The sequence below is a fragment of the Vanessa atalanta genome, chromosome 10 (assembly GCF_905147765.1).
Source record: "Vanessa atalanta chromosome 10, ilVanAtal1.2, whole genome shotgun sequence".
Lineage (NCBI taxonomy): Eukaryota > Metazoa > Arthropoda > Insecta > Lepidoptera > Nymphalidae > Vanessa > Vanessa atalanta.
The window spans coordinates 11,433,339-11,460,847 of NC_061880.1; the positions used below are offsets into that span (position 1 = coordinate 11,433,339).

Sequence of the window (27,509 nt, forward strand, 5' to 3'; positions counted from 1 at the left end):
ATTAGTATTCGTGCTAGCTTATCGTGGCGTTTGGAGAGCTTGCATGCAGTGCACTTGTATGCTTTTTTATATTACGCGATTCACTTTAATTACTTTTCCAATTAGAAGTACTATTTGAACGTAAATAATGTAGTAGGCAGTTTACAAATATTTATGTTATTTTTTTCTAATCACCAAACTATGAGCGATATTCTTTATGTACATACATAAATTAGTTAAAATTATTTATTCCTTCAATTCTCATCGAAACATATAGTTTTGACACCAACACAATAAGCTAATCCAACAGCGATTTTATTCAAATAAAAATCGTTTTAGAGATCTAATAAAGATAAAACAAAATTGGACGTTGGCATTAATCCGCAAAATCAATTGTCGACAAATAGAATAGAATTCATACAATAAAATGCAATCTTTATGACACACCAACATATATAAGTTATAGTTTTAGTTCTCATTTTCAACTTTAAATTTAAACTTTATGGTATAAGCCATAAGTGCCTGAATCGCTGAGATTAATTTTTATTAACACCAAGGATTTAATAATAGCTTGATCGAACAGAACTCATCGGCGGTTCGAATTAGAACGAACCAAATTTCAAATATCGAAACTCAAAATCCGACAGTGCAATTGTTAATTTATGTGCCTCAAGCCCTGTTCTTAATATCTGGTGACAGCAATCAGAATACTAAACGGATAATCTATTCGTGATACACGGCTTGTTTAACGAAGGGACGCGTTCACATGGCTATCGTCGTCCAGATCAGTCGTCGTGTGCAGGCGCCAATGTTCGCTAATGTTGTTTAATTAACTCGTATTCATTATCGAAGGGCGCGTGCGTCGGTACCGCAGCCCACAGGTGCTTGGACGGAAGTGGACCACCGACGCTAGGACTGGCACTTTTTAATTTATGTATATTCATATTTTATCTTAATTTCCTCGTAGGTCTTATAAATAGTTTAAACGGTTAGTGGGTTGAAGATTTTAAGCCAAGTCTTTATTTAATTTTTCCCGCAATCATTACGTTTTTTTGCCTTATAAACGAAAAGCAAAGAAGCAAATAGTTCATTTAAATACTTAATATTTCAATAATAACTATAACACTAGGCAACACTCAAAATTTCCCGGGAAAAATTCATGGCGTATTTTATAGATAATAATCTTCCTGTTAGTTAATATTTTTATATTAATTATTCGTTCCGCCGGTAATGTGCACCAGAACTGGAAACTAAGACGTAATGTCTCTTGGGCGAGTAAACTGGGTCACTCACCCTTCAGACCGAAACAGCAGAATTAGCTGTGAATTAAATAATGAAAAATATGACATTCCTAGACATATCAAAATCCTCAAATATGAAATTCTTCTTGTCGCGTTATAATTCTAAAAATTTTTTTCGGTTTGTTGAACTGCGAAGCGCAACTACTTATAAAATAATATTATATACCTAAATCTTCTCCGAGATACGCTGCATCTTACGGTATATTTTTTACGAAAAACTGCTAATCTGATATATGGTTTTCACTAAGGTATTAAAAATACGTCTTCTCATTTATTAATATAGAACGATATATAGTTAGATTTGTATGTTATTTATTCAATACCGCGCCTTGAGATAACTTTAAACTTACGTATTAATCCAAGCGTCAACTGTGTCTTGTGTCGTTGGATCGCAGTGAAATATAAAGGCTATAAATATTCGGTGGGTGCTATAAAGAGATAGTGAAGCGAAGTCAGGTGGCCAAAATGTATTGCCTTGAGTTTTAGTGTGTGATGTACTAGCTGATATGGTTATATACCAAAGTGGTTTGAGGATACAAAATAATAAATAGACTTTTTTTTTACTTTATATTATTTTAAATAATATCAATCGTAAGATTATTATTATTTATGAAATTGCACGTTTCAAACATTTTATTTTTCGAGTCTTCCTGCAAACTTTTTTAATTCAGACACAAACTGTTTTGTTTTTGCCTAAAGTTTATATCGAAAAAAAAAAGCCAAATATCTTATCCAACTAGTTTCAACGGTACACGGGTCACCCAGTGATGTGAAAGTCACAGATTCACTTCTGACCTTTTGGACTAATTGTCACCCCTCTTCTAACTTGATATTTATGACTATGCTTAATTGGAAGAGAAAATACGTACGACTAATTATTCAAAAAAAGGCATTGTTGGTAATATAAATATAAAAAATAATTATTGATACATTTACATCATCAAACTAAATTGATATCCATCCTATAGATTAAAAGCAAATTCTAAAACATTGCAAATTCATTGTGTACATCGAACATAAAATGTTATAAGGTCATAGAACATTAGCATCCAATGGCTTAATAACATACTTCTAATTTAACATTTTCGATTCATAGTAGAGAATGACAGTGGGCGTGGCTAATCTCGATTAGTATAATATTGCAGTAACGAGCCCGACATACTATAAAATAATATATGATCAGTAACATAAACCAATATAATGTTCGGAGGCGACATTCGTACGACATAAAAAGAACATATTAATTTTGTTACAAGAGAAAAGTCGATTAAAATTCAATCGACCATATATGTATATAAGGTAATCGACAATCCTTGTTATATTATGCAAACAGCGGCTTTAAATCAGTCGTAAATGGCGAATAGGTGGACATAAAATGTACGGTGACAATAATAGCACGTGTGATGAGCGCCGATCTGCGTCCGAGCGGCTCAGCTGTCCACGCTTATCGCAAGAAACTCGATAAAAATCTCGGATGTAGTTTTGAAAGAAAATTTACAAGTTTGTCCGCTAATAACCGTATACATGTCAGCGTGATGTGTACCCGAGAGGCCAGCGACACTTACGACCCCAATAGAAATCCGATTTACGATCGTACCCTCGACTGAAGGATACAGCTTTTACAACTCAATTTAAAACAAGACATAATATATCCTTTAATCTCACGCTCTTTTCTGACATCGATAAAATCGATTCAGTTTATTTTAATGTGTTATAGGCGTTAAATATCGACAAGTTAATAAAATCGAACTGTTGAAGATTCATATCAACTTGACGGTATAATCCTCACTTATATTATATATGTTAGTTTGCTTGTTTGATTGTTACGCTTTCACGTCGTAACTTATCGACTGATCGTCATCAAATTTAACGTTGTTACTATAAAAGCTCGAACTAAGGTAAATCTTAAGATTTTCCAGTAAAACCTAAGATTTACCGATTATGAATGGGAAATGTCCATAAAACTGCTTTTACAGTAACATATACAATAAACATTATATAATATTATTGTTTAAATTTATTAATATAAAACTTTTATTTCTTTTAACGGATCAATACTATGTATAATCTCGATAAAATAGAAAGTCGTGTAACATAATAATTGAATATGACGTAATGTTATTCCGTGAAACCTCAACGTCTCAATTGCGTGATTTTTTAACATCAAAAGGCTTCATTGAATTGGCTGATAGGGTACCATTACGAGAGCAGCGCGTCAATCACTAACAGGGAAAGTTGCATCACAGGCGAAAGTGCTCCTAATGGTACGACAGTAACACGCTACTATACAATAATGACGTACTAAAAATAACCTTAGCTTTAATCGCTAAGCGATTTTATAGTATTTTAAAATCATACATCGAAAGTTGACCTATTTAATTTTACTGCTTATTATAAAAAAAGGGAATGAAAGAGCATTTTGGTATGAATATGAACAAAAGAACAGAAAAATTGGTTCAATTTTTTGCATATGGAACTGGCAATTCTTACTCACGGCGATTCTATTATGAATATTTATCTGTAACTAAACGTCACAACATTGTTTTTTTAATATTAAATCTATAAAATATTATAATGAGTATATTATTTTGGCTATAGATGATACTAAAAAATGTTCAATGGTATAAATTTAAATAATAAGAACATAATTTAATTTATCGTTTTGCCTGTCTGTACGTTATCTATTTAATTTTATTATTCATCAACCAACAAATTCCTACGAAAATACACATAAAATAGATAAAAAAAACACGACTACGTAAAATACAGTCGTGCTTCTTCTTGGTCCGCTGTTATCTGGAGTCGAGTCTCATTGCTATTCCGTCTTGGGTCGTTGTCGGTTCTGGAAATTAGGCTTTCTTAAACACTCTTTTTCCATTTGACCGACAGGCTGACTACCCGACTTCCTTTTGTTCTGGTAGATTCAGTGCGATCTCGAAAACATGTTCTCCGTCCCGTCTTTTGATCTATGCACACCATTTCAGTCGGTTTACGGTCATTTTATCTGCGATTGGTACGATTTAAAATGTTGCCCTTAAGATAAATAGGATTGCATTAAAATTCATAGTACAGTGCATAAGAATACTATGTATATCTTAATTAATTTTAATAAAGTTAATAATAAAACATATCCATTGCAATTGAAGGATTACAATGAGGCTACGATATACATCAGACTCGGTAGGCACAATGTCGCGGTGTTAATATTCATTGCGATAGCTCAGCGCGTAGGCCGCCACACTCCTGGGCGAGGCCGGGACACGCTTAGAGACAATGCGATTTGCATTTGGGCGTTCCTAACTGTCAACCAGGACATTCACATTAACTAATCCGATGAACGCTATCTGTTATACTTTATCTAACACAATGACTAAATTAAAACGAAGTCATTTAATATGTAAAATGTATTCACAACTTAAGCGTGAACGATTTTCGAATAGTTTATTATGTATTTAAATTTTTATTCACGTATTGTTTTCATTGTTATAATCTTAATCTAGAGAAAACACATTGCAAATTACAAATTCTACGTTCAAAGTGATATCAAAATGATTTGAGCCATAGACATAACGGATCTCTGGCACACATGATAATACGTTTGCACATAATGTAGATCGAAACCCGGATCTGAATAAGAACCAGAAGGCAGTTTTCATTTCGCCTAGCTAAGCACTTACTCCGAAAATACAGCTCGAAGCTTAAGGGGCATTGTACATTCGAAAGGCGTCGTACCACGCCGCGGGCCACCGAGTGCCGGCTTGCAATAATGCGCTTACAGCACTCAGTGGTTGAGCGCCCTTCTAATTCCATTCTTCAAAGGTACAGAGCGACTTGGGTTAAGTCGAAACCCGTGTTGCCCCTGAAAGACTTATTACACAGAGGTTTTCTTATTCTTTTAGTAACACCAAACACAACTTTATGAAATCCTTTTAGACTAATACTTTATATCAAAATTTAATACTTCTACACTCTCTCACATACTTATTCGACCACTCGATTTGTGTTTACATCTAGCTGTAATGTGCATCTGCTAGGGTTAAAGATTGGCATTATAAAATTACACAACGTTTAAAAAAACATGTTTATTAGCAACTTGACAGCATCGCGTAAATCTCTGACATGTGTGGATAGTTTAGTAATTAAGGAAAGACTATAAACAACGCTATCTCTCCCAAGAACTAATGAGTGGAGTCGACCAGAGAGGACTTGCCGCATACACAGACGGTTATCGTCCCGATAAACAAGTAGAAATGGATAACATGTTATTTAACCCCGTCGTCCCTATTTCTTCCTTAATGTCTTAAGCAATCCTATACAACTTTTATTAGTGAGACAAAGAATTCTCGAGCTATCTCATTTAGTAAATGTGGTACCAATTAGATAGAAACATTCGTCCATTAGTTTTAGAGGAATCACGTACTTAATCCTTTGAATAAATGATTTTACATATTGGTATGTATGAAAGATTTTTAATGATTGAACATTTACACTCATGGGAGAGATGCTTATTAAAATCTGCGGCACAACATCGATTTGTAAGACAGCGGTCACAACACGTAGAACCGGGACAATAAACGAATCCTAACATGTCCGGATACTGCCCGACCCGCCTTTATTGCTACATATTTTAGAGAGACAACAGCAAATACCGAGATCGAGCAAATGTTTGAATTAATGAAAACAAGATTTAGCTTTTATACCTTTATTTATAGCGTATAATATTATGCGTAATATATTATACTGATTAAATTATTTAACAAAATATTATGCTTTATAAATATGAATTAAATAACTTATAAATATAATTTTTTGTATGTGTAGTGTGTACACCGGTTGTCATGGTTACGCCACTTCGAGGTCCCGGGGTTCGCTTCCCGGCCGAGTCGATGTCGAAAAAGTTCATTCGTTATCTATGTTGTTTTAGGTCTGGGTGTTTGTGGTACCGTCGGTACTTCTGATTTTCAATAACACAAGTGCTTTAGCTACTTACATTGGGATCAGAGTAATGTATGTGATGTTGTTGTTGAAGATTTACACATCCTTGGAATGAAACAATCGAAAAAGACCGAAGTTAAAAATGGGCGGATAAAACACAATTGACAGTTGAATCCAAGTGGAGAAAAGCGTGCATCTATAGACACCATTGAAGAGCTAGAACAAATATTTTCTCAAAAGTACCCGTGTTACGAGTCATTATTCTTAATTTTATATATGCTATTTTGTTTTAATCCGATTAATGATAAAACGATACAATCCATAAGCATTTTTTTGCACATGACTTTATAATGTACATAGAATTATTAATTTAAGTCATATTATTCTCGAATATTTTTAGTCATAATCTACTTCGTGATTTATTCTAACATATTTGCAATTGATATATTGCTTGTTTTAAATTTATATTATTATAAATATTTGAAAACGATATTAAAATTGTAGTTTATAGACATGGTTGTAATTATTCATATCAATGTTATAAAATACTGGAATTAAATATCAAAATCAAAATTATATAAACTTTATTCAAATAGGCTTTTAAAAGCACTTTTAAATCTTAATTTTACATAACCATATTAAGTTAGGCTACTTTATTTATTCCATTATTGAAAACTTGTGGGACTCATTGACTTAGGTATGAAGCAATGAGATCAAGAGCTTTCAACATCATAATATTTGAGCTTATATCAAAGCGTTCCGTATATCTACACAATCAAATGCTTTATACAAATTGCAGAATACTCCAATAGTATTCTGTGATGCATCGTAATTATGTTTGAGAAGTGCTATTCCCGTATCAGTTGTCGAGCCATCTCACGTAAAACCGAACCGCTCGCTATGAAAAATAGCATTTGTATCAAACTGGACGAGAAGTTTTTTTTTTTTAATGTTGTTTTATAAATAGGCCTATAATTGCTGGTTTTCCAGTCTTAAAAAGTAGTAAAACTTTACTACATTTTAACAAGTTAGGAACTGTACCCGTGACGAAACTCTTGTAAAAAATTAGTTCTTTAAATATTCTTTACATATTATATATGATGACCAATATTATATATGATGTTATGAATGAATTTTACCGAAATACCACATTATTACATTGTCATTAGTTTTTGTAGAGGGTTTGAATACTTTCATGATATCTTTTGCAGAGAATTTTAAAAAATTTATAATTTTATAATATAGATGATTTTAAGTAAAGCCAGAAATAAGTATAATAATATTTATTATAATTCAATATATATTTATTTACTTTACGCCTTTAAAAACCAATATTACTTTTTTTTTAATTTATTATCACAAACAGTTAATTTTAACGTGTAAAACGATACTTAGCAATTACTTTGACGATAAAAGATAACGAACGAAAATTAAATGAAACAAAATTAAATTCGTTAATCGGATTCAATAAAAACGTAACCAACTTTTCAAGCAAATTATATATAACGAAATATAATTATTGTACCGGTTAATTAGTGCAATGACACCAAAAGAAGTCGGTTATTAGTTTCGTAATTGATGCCTGCTCAAAGGACACTATTAAAACCAGGGAGGGTATCAGTTTTAACATCTTTCCATAGCACCTCGTTTCGAAATGCCGAATAATAAAAAACACCTCATCAAGATACGTGCGATTTTATCTTATAACCGCAACTCGGCAGATTATATTCTAAATCGAGCGCATTTCATTAACCGCCAATCGAGTTAATGATCTTGGAAGTTTTTCGCTCAAATAAACATTAAGAGAATATATAGCGCAAACGACGAACATTTTAACGGAATTACATCGCGGCTAAGTACTCCCTTTTAGTAGGATACGGTGGATGACTCGGCGTATACACAAGAGTATCGATATTAGATTTGATATGACCAGAACATATTATATAAAACATTTTGGAATTAATTTAGATTTACTTAAAGAACAGCCAAGACGGCCCAGTGGTTAGAACGCGTGCATCTTAACCGATGATTGCGGGTTCAAACCCATTATCAAGTACTTAATTTGTATTTATAATTAATCTCGTGCTCCGCGGTGAAGGGAAACACCGTGAAGGAAACCTGCGTGTGTCTAATTTCAACGCAATTCTACCACATATGAATCCCGCATTGGAGCAGCGTGGTGGAAAATGCTCCGTACCTACGGGCTAAGACCTCCTCTCCCTTTGAGGAGAAGCCTTAGCCCAGCAGTGAGAAAATTACAGGCTGTAAATGTTGTATATCGACAATAGACGGAATGAGACTAATACCATTCGAAAGGTACTATTCCATAGATGAGAAAAAATAATAATGAGTTGGTCGAATTTTTCAAACAAATTTCGAGCACAAGAGTAACTTACTTCTATTATTACTAAATGGAAGTATGGAGAACTAACAAACACTCGAAGTATTGAGAATACGTTTAGGTTTATATTAAGCGAAGACATTATAACAAAGTTCGCAAACTTTCATATCTTCATTAAAGAAAACTGTGTCTGTAGTGAATACGAAGCCACATAGAAAGTTTAGAATAGTGAACGAGATTAAAACTTTGCCACTTGAAAGTGCAGTGGCCGCATGGCTGAAGTGAAATTTACTCTGAACAAAAGTTAATATAAGCGAAATTTGTCCTTTGGAAAGCGGTCTGCGGGTTGGTCCAAGTTCAAACTTCACAGCGAACTATCGGATACGAGTTCATCACAGGCCTACCTACCTGTTTAATAATTATTTTTTTTATTAAACGACATAAAAATACGAAGCCGCGGTGTGTAATCGAGACAAACTCGAAGTACTTATTGCGTCCAGCTTATGAAACGTTTATGGCGCGAAAACGTTACATGTTACTAAAACTTTGCAGTACAATTAAATATTGAAATTTTCTTCACGTGGATTATAAGCTATCGTTTCATTATACTTTAACTGAATATATGTACATATTTTAAAAAGTAATCTGAGGTATTTGCTCTGCAAGAATCATTAACCTCACCATCGTCCGCAATTATAAAAATTTGGCGTGAAGCTAAAAATTCTGAATTTAATTAAAGTTCCATTGCGAACTGTTTTTTAATTTCTTATCAGATACGCGTATAGAGAGGCATCAGATGTAATTGCATTGCCCGTGTTTTAAAGCGAGCCGCCAAATAAACGCATATTTCATCTGTCAACCGACTAAATGCGTATTGGATTTATTATATAACTTTTAAAATAAATTAAATTAGCATTGCCAGAACTCATTAGCGGGATGTGGTTAAAATCGTGCAAATTAAAGAAAATATTTTAAAATCTCATCACACAAAATAGTTCCTATACATTTACTAAAAATATATAAAATCGATTCATAAAACAAAACAAATTTATTAATATACGGCTCGGATATTTTAAGACAAGTTTTATACGTACGAAGAACAAAGTCCTGCCAATCCGGTCCAATATCACAAGACCGTGATCCTTCAGTCGGACACGTAAATGCCCCAACCACTCGTAAGGCCCACAAGCAAAATCATTCCCAAAGGCTAGCGTTAAGTAAGCGGGTAATCGTAAAAGTTTCTAATTCCATTTCATAAAATTCGCTCACTCCGTCGATACCAAGTAAATGGACAGAGCAAGCGAATGATGATTGGTAATTTATGAAGGCAGTATCGATACTAATAAAATGACATGTCCTGACTGACTGATTCACCATCGCCGAGCGTAAACTATTAATTAGGGCCATTAAATTTGGTCAGCAGGATTTTTTTATTGAGTAGACACCTACTAAGGTATTTTGGAAATTCGACCCCTAAGGTGGTGAAATAGGCGTTGAAAGTTTGTATGGAAGTCCGTCATTTTTTAAGTTAGAAACATGAATTTTTTTTAGAGTACTGATAAAATGAGTAGGTACGTATTTGAGCGTTTGGGGATATTCTACCCTAAAGGGGTGAAATATACACCAATGCGATATACAAAGAGGTTTTAAATTAACGTAATATTTTAAGTTAATCTGTGAATATATTCAACTTTCACGCGAGCAAAGCCGCGGGCAACAGCTCTTATAAGTATAAAATTCATATAATCCATCAACAAAATAATTAATCAATTGATATTACTATAAGTTTAGTTAAAGTAAAAGTGGACTGACATATTGGTTACCTGATGATAAGTGATCATCATTGCCCAAAGATGGTGCTTGAAGAAATATATCGTCAATGCACCATCAGCCTTGGGAACTAAGATGTTCCTTGTGCCTCTAGTGAGCCAGTGGTTCTCTCAATGTTTAACAGCAGTCAGTATTATGTGATGAATATGTGGTACCTATTCATGGTATTCCTTCAAATATGAGGCTGTCTCTTTAATCTAATGTAAGCTAATCTTGTTGACTTCAAAAAACGAAGGTTAAGGAAGGTTCAGATGTTCGGTTACAGTGATTATTTAATGTTTGTTAGCCTAGAAAGTCATTTATGAAACGATTAGGAAAAATATTTTTTTGTTTAGTAGGATGATTGGTCTTATTTAAATTTAAAAATAAAATTGTAGTCGACTAATTTTTGTTAAAATTTTATATTATTCATAAATAATATATATAAGTAATGGGGCTATTCTCAAAGCACAAAGCACCAGGCAATATTATAGTGCACTAATTGTGCACAAACATGAGTAAGCTCTACTGCCTCACATTCTGGACGAGAAAACGAACACGGCCGGAAAGTTCCGAGGCTGGTTTAATAATCTAATAGCTTGCCATATCACAGAAGTGTAAATACTATCAAGTAACTCTTACTTACTTTATTTATAACTATTTATTCGTCGCGTAATTCTAAATTAGGACTTATTATAAACAAGCCATTACCATGAAAAAGGGGGTTAATGTTTTTATTTAAAAAGACATGATTTACTGCCAATAATATATGTACTTGGTGATAGGGATTGTTGTAAATCTGATTTTCTAATAGGTTTAATAAGGTTTCTAAAACATCAAAAATTGGTATCGTTGTGTTCCAATTTGAAGGTTTAGTGAGCTAGTATTACTACAGGCAAAAGTTGCTTAGCATCTTAGTTCCCAAGGTCGGAGACGCATTCGTAGGAACAATTATTAATATTTATTTTAGTACTAACGTCCTATGGACAATGGTGACCACATACCACCAGGTTTCCCATTTGAACCACATACTAATACCAAAAACTCTAAGAGATATTATTAATTCATATTTTTCACGTTACCACATAAGCACTGGTAAGAACTTATGCACATAAACAACGACGGAGCTAGGCCTGCAAATGAGGTCGGAGATAGCGCTTGGAAGTTAGTAAGCATAAATTAAAACAAGTGTTTCTGTAAAAAGTTGATAAATGGCCGTCCACGGGCGGCATGACAAAAAAGGGAACTAACGTCAAGCGAAGCGCTAACGTGTTTCATTTTGCACTCTAGGCAACATCTGGCGCTTTCGGCATGAGCAAATTGTGAAGCTATCGGCTTGATTTGAGGAATATCGTTTTATCATTTTCATTTTAATAATATTTCATATTACACAAATAATTAGTACAAAACTTAATAGTACGAGTAGTCAGAGACAAGAGACAAGTCAAAGAATTATTTGAATGATTTTGGTGTTACAATTACATACATTTGGAACTACTTGAATTTTTACTCCAAGCGACGATCCCACCAAATGGGTGGTCCGGAATAAGTAAAAAAATATCTATGCTAAGAAATGACGAACTGGTGGTCTTTAACTTGGCCAATACTAAAACTAAAACTTAAGCACATTTTTTTATTTTAACAAGGGTTGATCAACTCTAAATAAAAATGAAATCTACAACAACTTTATCTGGCAGATCACAAGTAAGTTTATTTTAGTATTTTTTTTTCTGTATGTGTACCTACCTATAAACCTGCCTATAAAAAATTAAACGTAAAAATCTTTGTTTTTTTACCACTTAAGATTAAAATTCTTTTGGCAGCTTGAAATCTCGCCAGACCAAAATTATGAGAGTCGCTTGAGGTTTAATTTTAGTACTCGAATTGAAATTTGGAGCAGAATAAAATTTTATTGTCAATTGATTATTATTTGATTAAAATTTTGGTAACAGGAAGACAAATTAGTTGTCTTTATAACGCTTGATATTCGTTTATATTACTACTAAAAGAACCCGAGGCAACGACCACGTGGAATTATATTTGTGACGTAAATTAAAATCCGCCATCTTGCCATTTTAACTTGTTGCCATTTTAAAATATTATTTTCTAATAAGAAATACATATCCCGTAAATATGTCTTTAGTAATTGAGTTTTTGCCGACTCTATGGTACTTTTAAGGCTAAAGAGGTCATCGTGAGGAAATCTACAAGTCTGAGAATTATCAAAGACGTGCGAAGTTTACGTTAGCAAATATTGAAAAGAGGCCCGTGCCTATTATATAAAGTGTAAACAGTGCTAATGTATAATTTATCATAGGTAAATGTTAGGTCATATATCCACATATTTAAATCATCGGTTTGAAGATGATAAGACCTTGAAAATGCGTATTATTTCTACCCAGACGGTTACATGAAAAATATATTATTCTATCTCCAAAAATCACGAATACTTAATTTATTGAATTGCTTATCCGTGCATATTTAATCACCGTATTAATTAAAATAAATGTATTTCACCGGGTATGCTCGTTGCACGCGAAAAGTCTAAATATTCATTTTTATTCATTTACGAAAATTATTTAATTATACTGCATTGACATTTAAAACAGATATCGACGCTACGCTTTCCGATCGAATATCAAAATTCAATTTTGTCCGATGCCCTTTTTACTTTTTATATTTTAAAGCTCATGTGTTAGTTGTCAACGAACACATTATTTTGTAAAGTATGCAAAAGTTCAAAGCAAACATTGACTTAGTTACTATGCTAAATAATTATTACTAACATTATGAATGAAAAAGTGAGTTTCTTTGCTTGTTTTTTTGTTTGTTTTTGTTGCGCTTTGACTACCATGAAATTGCACATGCTGCCTTGTCAAGGGTTCTTATTATAAACATCTCTTATGTTTGCCTCCTACCATACAGATCCAAACCATCGCCCAAACACACAATTTTAGGATACTTCGGCGTTTGAAGAATTGACGAAAACATTTTTTTATTTATTTAACTAATGTCCAGTGGAAAGTCAAACAGACAATAGCAAATAATTCAGCATTTACTTGTTTTCTAAGGCTATTAGGTATAATCAATAACTACTGAAAAATTACTGCTCGAAGGTTTTTACTAACTCGACCGTGATTTTTATTCGTGTAACTCACAAGACCATTAAGGAATTATCATTTCATGGTATAAAACAAAGTCGCTTACCGCTGTCTGCCTAGGTATGCTTAGATCATTAAAATTACACAACGGATTTTGATGCGGTTTGATTCAAGAGGAAGGTTTATATGTATAATACACACACAATATAGTAGAGAAACGCTGATTATTTTAGAGGTTTCTAAAGTGATGTCGTAAATAAACAGGTTTTTGGGCGTACATTGGAAACACTGGCTGAGCCCTGCGAGATAGATCAAAATAATGTAGTACTGTATTGTACACCTCAAAAGGGTTTTCAAAAAAGTCCCCAATGGTATGTATATCTAAATTTCTTAGGAATGGCCAATAATAACCATTTTTTATCCTTTACTTTTTTCGAGAAATAATTTCTTATTTTCGAAGCAATTTTAAGCAATAAAGCATTAATCCTTATCCAATCAAGTACCTTAAATACATTGTGCATTTAATATAGATCAATATGGCCGTTTACAGCATGTAATTTAAATAAATATTTTTAAAGATATTAATTACTTAAAACGTAGGGACATAGCGGTTCGTATTGTCTTATGACTGAAAAACTGTAAATGTTGTAAGACATTCTTTAGTATATTTATTATCAGCACTGCACCCGTGCGAAGCCGGGCCGGATCGCTAGTTTCATATAAAAATGCAATAATCAAAAATATATTGCGTTAACTTGATGAACATAGGTTTCAATTGTTTTATTTGTAGGAACCATTAAGTGGATTTGAAGATTTGCATAGTCCAAAATTGTTGACTTCATTGATTGGTTTAAATCGTACATACAGATGACCGTTAATTATTTGAGCTCGAAGTACCGTTTAATTGGCCGTATAGGCATAGCGTACCCACAAACTATCCGTATACAGAAAGTTGAGTAATCCAGAAACGCTCCCTTTAATTGGTTTACCACAGACCTCTATTAACGAAATAAGATGGGAAATCGAGAGTATTAGCATAACAGTGAATTCAATTAGGGTTCACAAAGAGGATTACAACTTTAACAATGAACTGAAAGTTAAAGCGGAGGCCCAACAAACTAACGTAGAATAATCAAAATTTGAACGAGTGCGATTATTAAGTTGGAATTAAATTCGTATTCAGTTCATGTGTACCATAAAATTTCAATTCTACTTAGCAATGACCTTTTAGTTTTGTTTATAATAAATACGTGTTTATATGTTGATATCTCACGCTAACATTCAAAACACTGGCAGTGGAGATTTGGGATGTGGGCAATTCTACTAATCTATAGAATATATTCTGATCTAACTTCGACCGAATCGCAACTCGAGAGGATCGTTGCGTTTGTAGAATAGTCTATAGTTCGATTCGATTACGATAAACTGTCAATTTGTTAGTAGAATTAGCGTTCAAGTCTTTATATTTACCTACTCGTAAAATATTCTATAATATTTTCGATTGCTGTTTCGATAAAAAGGTTGAGTGAGCAAGTGCTTTTAGAGACCCAAGAGACATATCATATTACTTGCAATGGTCATAGTAGTATCTTATCGCCCTTTGACACAAGGAAAATATAATCACAGCGCTGATGTCTATAGGTGGTGACCATTTACCATCCGACGAACTGCTTACTCATAACAAATTGTAACTCTTCCGCCATCCGCGTCAGTTGGAACGCGATAAACGCAAATAATACCGAAAATATTTATATACGGAAGATCGGAATGATTCAGGGTAAATTTAGGTGGTATAAATCATTATGATTTTGTGTAAATTGTCTGTAATATGTTGATGATTGGAAAAAATCATACCGACTGTTAGCTTTAATCGCGGGCCGTATAAATCAATTGAAATTTTACTATATATATTTTTTATGCAGACATTAATTCCATCGTACGAAGCTGGAACGAGTAGCTATTATAACATTTTAACAAGGAGTAAAATGAAATATATGTACCGCTGATATACGACTCACTGTAACGGTAGACGACAATCCCATTTTATCATTTCACAGATGCCTAGATCCTGATTATATTTTGTACTGGTTAGCAAGGCGTGATACGATATCTTGGAACGCCTGTCAATTAGGACCACGAAACTCACCAATGAGAGAACTTGACTTGCACAACATATTTGTTTTTACCACAAACAGCGCACCGGATTTATCGCGATGTACCAGTTACTTTTAAGCCTCTTTCCCTTCACTAACGACTGTTATTGCAGACACTGTGAGACATCCTGTTGATTTGTCAGTCTCGTAATTTAAGTCAACAACTTTTTAATGTAAATATCTTCATAGAAATTTACGGTGTTTAATTCGGTCGCTATAGTTTTTCGATTATGTTATACAGCGTGTAGTCTTATCTTACTAATATTATAAATTTGAAAATAAATTTTAGTGCGGTTTTGACCTGAATCAAATTTGGCACAGGTATAGATTACAATCTGGAATTGCACATAGGTTACTTTTTGTTCCGGAAAAATGTACATTTTACATGCCTGTGCAGCCCCGGGCCGAAACTAGTAAACTATATTATCTATAAATTGAAATATATCTAATCGATAGTAATGTTTCAATGTTCAAAATTTATTATTTAGACATATATGTATAATTGTGGTAAACTGAAATAGTTTTTAATGTCTGTGTTTGCAACTGAATGTGATTTATATACACACACATACATAAATTTGCGTTTGCACTAAATCTATGTTCACGATTCGCTTGACAATCACCAACAATTTTAATTATATCATTTTTCGTTGACAACGATACTGACATCAAAAACTTCCCATTATTGTATATTAACACCGAAGTTCAAATTTTCCTTTGGAACCAGTCACCTAGAAACTTTTCAAATGTAGAATTCGAAATAACATTTGACACAGTAGTTAGTTTCAACATACCAACTTTGGGCAAATGTAAATTACATCTAAACACGATAAACATTTAGGTCGTAAGATGACGATGACGTCAGTGAACTATAGCAAAACTCGTGAAAGCCACGAGACGAACAATACGTACTGCTTGCGAAACTTAACGATCTCAGTGAACAATGGAGTATTAATAGAGCCATTCGTCGTCTCATCGCTATTCATCCACGCCCTCGACGCCTTTGCATGCAACCGTCGCGGTTCATGTTCCCATGTTCCAACCAACCCGTAACCAAGTCACTATAAATGAAGCCTACCGTTCCATTCAACGAACGATCAAAACATTATAATTTAATAAAAAACTAAATAAAAAATATATATCAACAATTTTTATCTTTTTAACTATAATTTTTTAGTATCATCCATAAATATCTATTTTTAGCTCTTTTTTCAAATACTTAACCAAGTTGTTTTTTGTTTATAATAAAAACTAGGTACCCATCTTGGTACAATAAGTCTAGATACAACTTTAAGATTGGACAACAAATTCAAAAATTTAAATTATTGTTTTTTTTTCGCCTAGGAATGTTAAAATTCCCGGTACTTCTCTGCTGTTATATGCATGCAGTATAAATATAAACCTTTCTCGTGATACACTCTGTTTTTGAATGAAAACAAAATTCGTTTATAAAATCTAAGCATATAGACGAGGAAAGCAACTATACTTAATATTATTTAGAGATACACTTAAGTATATCTATATAAACATATTCGAAGTACGTTTATATTTCGAACGGGGATCGCGGGAAAACGAGAACTGGAAATAATACTTATTTTTGTTTGTTTTCTATGTGACGCCTTTTTCATGACGTAACCGCAACCTTTTAATACAGTCCATTATTGTATCTATAATAAAGTTCAAACATCACTTATATAATCAAAACCGACAAAAATCTTTCATAACTAAACTCAACTTTATTTTACATCACGAAATGAAACCTTCCTACATTCCTTTGTTATTATTATTAAACATCGTACGATTGTCTTCAATCCGAGGAGCATGCCTTTCGAACTTATTACTAGCGGTTCTAAAGGCAACGCGTCCGGATATTTTATTCATAGAACACGTGATAAATGAGCTACGACTTAGCTGTATCTCATACATTATTGCCTCACGCGAGGTCTTATCAAAAACTTGTTGCCGCTGCGAGCCTGACTATAAAACTATCATTCGGATGTACTGGCCACCACGAGGACATGTTCAGGTGTAATTTCTCATCGGTAAATAGTAATAAAACGTATAAATTTTATTTTATGCAATTTTATCATGTCTATGTTAACATGAACATAATTATTGTCGATTTATTTACGTTGCTGAGGTAATTTGATACTTTTGTTTTTATTTTAACAATATAATTTAATTTACAAATCCTCAGTCACAATTTTATACTTAAAGCTCAAACGTCTAAACTAGACTTATCGATTGTCTTTTTAAATTGAACATTATTAATAAATTCAATCTTTACAAGATTATTAACTATATTACGAACTACTGTATTCATAAAGCTCGACTAATCTGAATTCAATCGTAAAGTTAATCCTGTTTCCGACATAATGTGCGACACGATCATGCAACCAAATAAGCTAAACATAAACTACAACAAAATACGATATCCCGGTAAATATAATAATTCAACAGCGAGTCACGATAGCTGGTTTTCATGGAACGGTTAACAATCGTTCAATTTGTAGAGCCTCTGGCAACGAAACTCGACAATGGGCCTGCACGCGACTTACTGCCCGAGACGACGATTCTCATACATAGGATAACGCGCAACAATCAAGATGTCATTTTTCAACTACCCACGCCGCGGACACTGGAGCGAACGAACGGTGAGAAATATGGCCGACAACGCACGCACCATCCCACAAAAGAGGCGTCCCGTGAATGTCGCGATACATATCATCTGGATGAATACTCGCAACCGACTCAGACCATGCGACATTAGTTTAATTTAAACAATACGAATCCAAACATAGTTTAATTAATAACACTGATAAATTTAGTGAAAGGTGACCAGAATACTAGAACGGAAACTAGTTAATCTAGCCCTGATACGATATTAACACTATTAGAATAACGCAACAACTGACCAACTTCGCAAATTACATTACGGACATCTGCGTAAAGTAGCAAAGACCTCAGTAGTAGTTCCTCGTAACGATCATAATGACAATTCAGAGAAGTCTGTAAGTAATTTATCGGGAAACGGGATAATAATAATTATTGACACGAACAACTGCTTCGAGCAAAAATCCGCCATACGTTGTAAAAGACCACTAGCGAGCACTAACTCGAAAATTCCACACTCATAACGGAGTAAGCCCTTGGGGCGGGACGGCAGCCTCCAAACTCGTTTGAGAATCGAAATAGCTATTCATTGCTAAATTATATATGGATAATGTGCCAGATAACTTTAAATGCTATAACGGTGATTTTATGGTGCTAGCTAAATTATAAGCGAAAATATTCGTACCTATTTATTATGTATTTTAGTTACCGCGTGTTATTGCACTGTTATATAATACACAAGAAACCCGACCTGACTTCAGTTAAAATAACAATACATTAATAAATTTCAAATGATATAAATCTGACTATGATAGATACTAAAATAGAAATATATAAGTAAATATTCCAATGGAAGTAGGATTTGCTAATTACTCATATATATATATATATATTGTGCACTGCTTAAAGTTTATGATTATAATATATTAATTTATAATACAACAGTATTACACTTAACTACTTATTTCCACTTTTATTTCCAATAACAGTTTCGTCGACGTTCAAAACGCAATCTTTTCGTAGCGTCATTAATGCCGTACCATTACGATTCAAAAGTTTTTCAGAGCTGATTTGAACATATAATATCTTGATTCTATACTTGCTATATACTAGTACATGTCGCCCGAAGCTTCGCACGCGTTAAGTATTTAGAAATAAAAAGTAGCCTATGTCCTTCCTTAGAGTTTATGCTTCCTTCACATCAAATTTCATCAAATTCGATTCAGTGGTTTGGCCGTGAAAGAGCAGAGCAGACGTAGTTTCAACGCAGGAACAGATAATATAATGAATTACAAATAAATTTATCAAACATAACATCCCTACTAAGAATAAAATAGTCCCGTTTTTTTTTTTAGATTTAGATTTATTCATTCATAATTTCCGTACATTTGTTTTAGTTTTGCCTTTTTTAAAGGGTTGTCTTAATAAACTATATATTAAAAATCAGTTAAATAAAACGAGTTCCATTTAAAACTAATTACCTTGTTTCTAAATTTGGAAAAACCAAACACTTTTTATATAAAAAGCTTGATGGACGGGCAAATAAAACACGTGATGGTAAGTTATTACCACTACCCAGAAAATAACACTTGGAAAATATTACCATTCCATTAACCCAATAACCATCACTAATGCGACGCCAAACTTGGAAACTAAGATGTTATGTTCCTTGTGCCTTTAGACACACCGGCTCACTAGGCTAACACAACAATACTAAACATTGTTATTTGGAGATAGAATATGTGATGTGGTGGTACCACCATATAGTTTTGTTTATGTCACTAGTAGAAATCTTGAAGACACTCGTCATTACGAATTCAGTTCAAGAAATCTATAACTAAATCTTAAGCGTAATTGCTTAAAACTAGTTTCTAAAAAAATCTATCACTGATGTATAGGAGACGAAAATTAACGTAGGGAAAATACAAAGCTTACTAGGAATTGAACCCGCGACCTTAAGTTCCCTTAGTGCCTATCTGCTAGGTCATCTTGGTATATAGCGCTTTAATATATGTATGTGTATATACGTACAGTTTATACGAACAATACAATGTGACGATTTTAATTGTTTCAGTATTGATTTTCCACAAACATAAAATAAACAATGCATACCAAAATGAAATAATAAAATAGACCACCACTGTGCCGAGATAGCACAGTGGTTGGAACGCGTGCCGCACCATGATCTTAACCGATGGTTGCGGGTTCAGACCCAGGCAAGCAACACTGAATTTTCATTGACATAATTTGTCAAACATTGTGAGGAAATGCATGTGTTTACTTTTAATGAAATTCTGTCACATTTGTATCCACCAACCCGCATTGGAGCAGCGTGGTGGAATAAGGTCTTAGCCTTTTCTTAGCCCAGTCCATTATATTTTTTTAATAAAAAGTATCATAAAATTTCACCCGTACATAAACGAGACAGATAACTAGAATAAAACGCACATAAAAAATCTAAACGGCGAGTATTTGTTTAAATACACTATAATAAAGGCTAATAAACAAGAAACGGCCATTGAAATTCTTCACTAACTGCCACAAGCAAATATTGTTTTAAAGTCATGATAAATCCAAATTCTAACTAAATATACATCGGGAGCGCTTTCGTATAAGGCAAGGAAAGGCTCACGTGGTAACAAATGGGATAGATGCGGGACGACCTTTTAAGGAGAGTCATTTCTATTCGGAAGCAACTTTTGTATGTGGCACAATAGCGCATCTATTGCAGTGCTGATAGAAATTGTTTGCAAAATTCTAACGAGGGTTAGTAGTTAATTGAAATTATTGCCGTCGGCTGTTGTGTTGCGCGAATGACTGTGATTAGTATCGAGACGATGACTCGTTTATTTTGCTATTCGATCGATCAAACGATGTCGACACAGATTGGTTCATGATTTATGAACTTAATGTACTAACCTTTAACCCACTTAAAGAGTTTTACACAGACGTTATACGGGTCGTGTTCAAAATTTACGAACATCGTATTTGTATAAGAGAAATAAAAGATATGTTCACATTAGAAATTGTTATATATAATTTTAATATTATAAGATTGAAGTTATGTACGAAACTTTCACATTGTGATACGTTATATATTTTAAAAACTGGCCTATTTCTATATTAACGACTTCGTACAGGTCTACGATAGACCCGATCGAAATCGATCTACAATAAAATTATAGATCATTAAAAAATAATGATTTTTAGTCGACGACATATGTATATTCGAGATGTTTCCATATTAAAGCCATAAAATTCATGACATGAAGTTCAACGGGCGGCCATGTTTGACGTTTACGGGTGCGTTCAGTGAGTGTGTTCCAAATAATAATTTCGTGCCGGGCTACGGTAAACTCAATTGAAACTTATTCACAATAAATGATTAATAAATAACAAGCCGTATTTGTTTCGTTTTTTTTTTTACCCGATCGAAGCCGGGTTTCATCTAGTTAGTTACTTGGTGGTAGGGCTTTGTGCAAGCCCGTCTGGGTAGGTACCACCCACTCATCAGATATTCTACCGCCAAATAACAGTACACTGTATTGTTGTGTTCCGGTTAGAAGGGTGAGTGAGGCAGTGTAATCACAGGCACAAGGGACATAACATCTTAGTTCCCAAGGTTGGTGGGGCATAGGTGATGCGCCACATGATGTAGGTTTGGTTAATATTTCTTACAGCGCCTTTGTCTATGGGCGGTGGCGGTAAATAACTTAAATTCAAACAACGCACACGAAGTCGCTGGCACAGCTAGTCTAATATAAATGATGTATTTTTAGTATTCAAATGTTGATACATAGTAAGTACTGAGTTTCTAGTGGGTATTTCTCGGTATAATTCTTCTCAGTAAAATTTACATTCTGCACCGGTGGCTTTACTTTTAATACAATTATGTGAGTGTATTTGTGGATTGCTTGTTTTAGGCATTGTATATTTATATTTATTCGGTCTTATTTTTGAAAATAATTGCCTCGGAAATTCTATAATAAAACACCTCAAGGAACACCAAAACCAAGTAATGAGATACCAAAAGAAAACTTGTGGATTTGTCACTTGTTAACATTAAACCATTGCTTCGCCGTTTTTGAACCCATTTTAACGTTTATTATTTATTGAATAAATTATTATAGTTAGCAGTAATAGGACCCATTTAAAGGAAATTGTACAAAGTTTAAACTATAAATATAAGCGGCGTTTTGGTTCGGAAAAGAAAAAAATAGCGGGTTTGTTTTTATTTTTTTGTTATAGTAAACTTCTTTTTTATTTATTTTTTTTAAATTGGTAAATAATTCTAGAGAATTCCTTGATTTTGACAGGAATCTATTATATTATTAATAGCCATTATAGAGTAAGTCCTCTCACTTTGAACTTATAATAAAAATCGATATTACATGCTATAGTAGAGATTCGGGTAATCTTTAAACAAACTAATCTCCAACGATTCTACGACTGAAAAGATGCATATTTAATTTTTTTATTGATATCATGAAGACATTCTAACCAGAACGAGAAATGAGCATGTCAATGAGCACCGATGAGACAGAGGTGAGTGGTCACCACCGCTTGTACACATTGGCATTATAGGAAATATTAAGCTTGTCTGACATGACCACCATCCAACATAAGGATGTAGTACGACACAACTTAAATATAGTATCGGCAAAGTTCGTCTAACCAATCACATCCGAATTAAATACGCGAAAATCATTAATCTTTATTTATTGCTTATGTAAAAATAATATTTACGCAAACGTTATAATTTGTAATGTCATATAACTAAATAAATTCGTCAAATTGTTGATTGTTTTTTTTTTTTGTCGATGCTACATATAAATTGTGTCGTACTATAAGATACTATGTCCCTATGCTAACAGTACTAAGTATCGCTGATTGGTCATAAAATAAGTGATCAGTGTGACGTACCCAGACGAGCGTGCACGCAACCTACCACCATGTAAATAGTCTAAATAAGTTTTATAATATATTTATTTAAAATTACCTGTCAAGTGGTTTCCAGTGAACTCGAAGTCGTCGTCTTGGTCCCAGTGCTTGAGCGAAAGGTTACCGAGTGGGGTTGCGTTCGCGAACTCCAGATTAGCGAAGTGCCAGTCCAGTATCTGCCTGTCGCGTACCGACAGGTACACGGAACTGGGAATATATTACGTAATTGTTATCCTTTTATAATATAACCAAATAATTAATAAGTATATAACTATCATTTGTTTAAATATTTAAGGTCATGCTGACGTTACCACCTTTCGTCGAATTCGGATTTGGGTTAGTTTTCTTTATGAAGGATGATTGCGCCAGTTAAAAATAAATAAAAGACAAAAAGACAGACATATAATTATAGATAGATTAAACTTTTATTTAATTTTTCATCATGTGGCATAATATACTTTCCAATAATAAAATAAAAATAAGTTTCGGGGCATCCGGGATAAAAGCCCAGGGACCTCTATAAGAGGGAGGGGTGCTGTCTTTGGATAAGGTAACTAACACTTACCATGTAAATAACACATACCTGGGTGGGTTTGTTTCGAGCTGGGTCAATTTATCCTCAATAGTGCTGTTCTGGGTTACCATAGCTTCGTATTCGTTGCATAGCTGATTCATTTCTCTGTTCAGTCGACGTAAATTAAACTCTTGCAAGATACTCGCGTCTCCAGTCGCACCCTTTTCTCTCTCAACGAGCAAGGCTTCTTTCTCCGTTTTCATTGACTTTAATAATTCTTTTACATCTGACATCCTATGACAAACATAATTTATTAATTATTTTACTTACGATCAAAATTTATTTAAAATCCAAATTATTAATTTTAGACAAGGATTGCATTACCATTGACATTACAGGATATTAATAACAATTGAGCAATTCGCACTATTCGTATATATATAAAACATCTATAAATATCTTTTACCGTTATAATTTGTGGTTAAAAAAAAATTACAAACAAAAAAACTTTTTTTGAATTCCAAAATGATAACTCTTTAAAGTAAAACATAGTTATACTGATGCCACTTGAAGGTGGCATGTAAAAAGTCAAAAATCTCTATTATCTTTATCTATATTATTTATATAAAGCCGTTACAGTTGCTTATTGACTGTCAGTAATCTACCACCAGTTCAGACATGAACATTTAAGAGGAACTGGCCAAACAAATATCAGCGGGAAAAACAGACATTCTCTCATCCCATTTCCAATGCTATCTCAGCTCCCTTATATATGTGTGTGTTTGTAGCAGTAACTCCTTTGTTATATATTATTGTTTCAATAAGTAAAATATATTTATTACGGAATAAATAGCTTACATTAAATCACTTACTTGTTTATGTTATTCTTCATTTTTTCTTGTAAAGTAATTACTGCTTTTAATTGCTGAATCTGTTTAAAAGAAAAACTTTAATAATATATCATCTCTTAAGGCTGTGTAAGTAAAAAAAAAAAGAAACTTATACTAACTTTTTTTTCAGGAACTAAAAACTTAAGGATTAAGTTACTACTTGAGTTCAATGATATTAAATTGAGACAAAATTTCCTTATTAACTCGAAGAATTTATTTGAATATTTTGTTATTTCTAATGGCATTTTAAGATTAGATTTTAATAAAAGTTTACATTAACATATCTACCTGCTTATGTTTAACATTCTTCTGTTGTAGTTTTATCACCCATTCTAGAGCTTGCCCAAGAGAGACTGGTGTGTCATTGTAATAGTTGAAGTCCACTTGATGCGACAAGTAAGACGTGGCATCTAACAAACGGTTAAACTCACGTTCCACCTTGAAAATAAATAAATGAGTATAAGACAGACTTTTTTTTAATTATTTAGAGACCGATGGACCACCTGATTTTAAGAGGTCATAAACACTTTTAAAAATTATTAACTAGTAATTGAATTATTTTGTCATTAAAATCTAATGCTTAAGAACTTCTATATATAGTAGTAAAATATATGTTTAATTCACTGACATAAATAAGTCTACAAAATTACATTTTAGTAACCATTGCATATGAAAATTAATTGTTTATTTGTTTCAACATTTAAAATTATGGATACAATTTTTTTTAATATTTTTTTAACATTTCTGTTATGTACAATGTTATGATTAAAAATGTAGGGTACTTTTTTACTTTGTTAAATAATAAAGTAACATAAGTGGGTGTGTAAAAAATAGTGTGTGACAAAATGAAGCTATAGACGGAATTACATGGTTAATGTCAAACTCCTGTGTTTTCTTCGTTCATACGAACATAATAATTCCAATTTTAAATGTTTTTTAATCATGCTTACCATTTCATCCTTATGCTTAGGTACTTGATTTCCAGTTGCTTCATAAAGTGGACACTTTTGTTTAATTTTATGCAATTCCATGTTCATCTGAACTGACAAAGTGGTAACAGGATTGCCACCCAAGCCTGTTACTACCATAGCCCCTGAAACATTAGATTAAATTATATGCTACATTAGCAATTTTTATATGTTCAATAAAGTCTTTGAATATTATTACAGAGTATAAATTAAAAAAAAAAAAAGTAATTATGATTACAACCATTTTATTAATCTCTTTATATTTACCTAAATCAGCGACATAAGGCCCTTTTCTATAAGTTACAACTCTACCACCCACTCTGTCTCTGCCTTCTAAAATCACAACCTCACAACCAAACGACTGAAGTTGACGAGCAGCTGCTAACCCTGACACACCTGTAATGTTATAGAAAGTCTTATTACACAATATACATAATTAAGTCAGTTTATATATTTTTTATTATATCACAAACAGCATACCATAAACATTATCCCAAATAATGTTTTAAAAAGTTTTTCTAATTTTTTCTTGACAGTAAATAAATACTTAATCAATAAGAAAGTCTTAATGATATTATTTAATAGCATTAAGGGCATATTTAACATGTTATTTTAGAGAAACAAATAAAAATAATAAACTATAACTATATTTTCTGCCTCGCACAACCACTCTGTGGAACCAGCTTTCGCCGGCGGTTTTTCCGAACCAATACCTTTAAGATTAAACTATATTTAAGTTGGTAAGCAGCCATCAATTATATTAGCATGATCTAATGAGATGATGATGCTGTACATTCATAAATCTTTATATAATATTTTTTTGGAGATTATGTTAAATACATACCTGCTCCAATAATGATAACTTTGGGCCTATGTTTTCCTTTAGGTGGAGAAGGAATTGGTGTCACTCTTTCATAAATACCATAGTTTATAAAGCCATGTCTTTCTAAAAATGCATGACATCTTATAACCAAAGCTGGATCTCCATTGTAAGGTGGCTAGAAAAGAGTAGATTAAAAAAGTAAAGCATAGCTTATAACATTTTTTTATCTATATTCAATTATAATCATTATAAAAAAAGGACTAATCCCTTTTTGGATTTTTTTAAAAAAAGTATAAAAGAAGCTAATGTTTTTTTTAATACTACATTCTATCACAGGATATTTCAATATTATAAAATAGTCAAATGGTTGGAAATAAACAATACTTACTTCCATCTTTTGTACAGCTTGTTCCAGAGTCAATTGTTTCTTGGGATCCTCAAACCAAAGCTTTAAAACACGATTTCTGATTTGCACAAATGTATGACTGGATGGTCCTTGTAAATCAGAGAAACACTCAGCTTCCAAAGATGACATTTTGTCAAATGGAAGTCTAGATTGAAACGCAGCTCCTTCCAAACTATATGAACATAAAAAAAATGATTTATTAATATTCTAATTGGATATAGCAATTATGTCTACAACACGATAATTTCAAATAAATCATTACTTTATATTGAGTGCAACTGTTCATTACCTGTTTAGCATCTCTTTATAGTTTATTTCTTCAATGTCTTCACTTTTAGTTTCTTCGATAATTATCGGCTTATCGTCTTTTTTAGAGTCAGTAGTACGACTGGAAGACGACTCCCGCCGTCCAATAACTGGTTTGGGACTCGAAGACGTAATCTTACTCTTTTCAGATTGATCAGATTCAGAATCATCTTGCTTCAACTTTTCATCTAATTCGCGGTTTTCGACCTAAGAGCAATAAACATAACCTTTGTATCAAAACAAATCTAAAAAACAAACCCGGTTAAATATTAGATATTTTAAAACCATACCTTAGTGCGTTTACGACGACTCATTTTTCGGTATTGTATAGAAATTATAAAGGAAATAGATATTAACAATAATAAGATGAATTCAAAGTGTAAGACAATAATCAAAACAAAGTTTGAACTATCAATAATTATTAGAATA

General features: G+C 32.8%; 1 protein-coding gene across 1 annotated transcript in view; it reads right to left on the reverse strand.

The window, feature by feature from the left end:
- LOC125066658 (lysine-specific histone demethylase 1A) overlaps positions 1-27,483 on the reverse strand; it is a 317,930-nt gene extending 290,447 nt beyond the window's left edge. Inside the window, exons 1-10 of the mRNA XM_047674856.1 lie at positions 27,371-27,483; positions 27,064-27,287; positions 26,757-26,946; positions 26,390-26,543; positions 25,813-25,941; positions 25,528-25,670; positions 24,866-25,015; positions 24,560-24,618; positions 23,757-23,981; positions 23,232-23,380 (exon numbers count right to left, since the gene is read on the reverse strand). Coding sequence (XP_047530812.1) covers positions 23,232-23,380; positions 23,757-23,981; positions 24,560-24,618; positions 24,866-25,015; positions 25,528-25,670; positions 25,813-25,941; positions 26,390-26,543; positions 26,757-26,946; positions 27,064-27,287; positions 27,371-27,394 — 1,447 coding nt within the window. The 5' untranslated portion in view covers positions 27,395-27,483. The remainder of the gene's footprint in view (positions 1-23,231; positions 23,381-23,756; positions 23,982-24,559; positions 24,619-24,865; positions 25,016-25,527; positions 25,671-25,812; positions 25,942-26,389; positions 26,544-26,756; positions 26,947-27,063; positions 27,288-27,370) is intronic.
- Between the last annotated feature and the right edge of the window lie 26 nt (positions 27,484-27,509).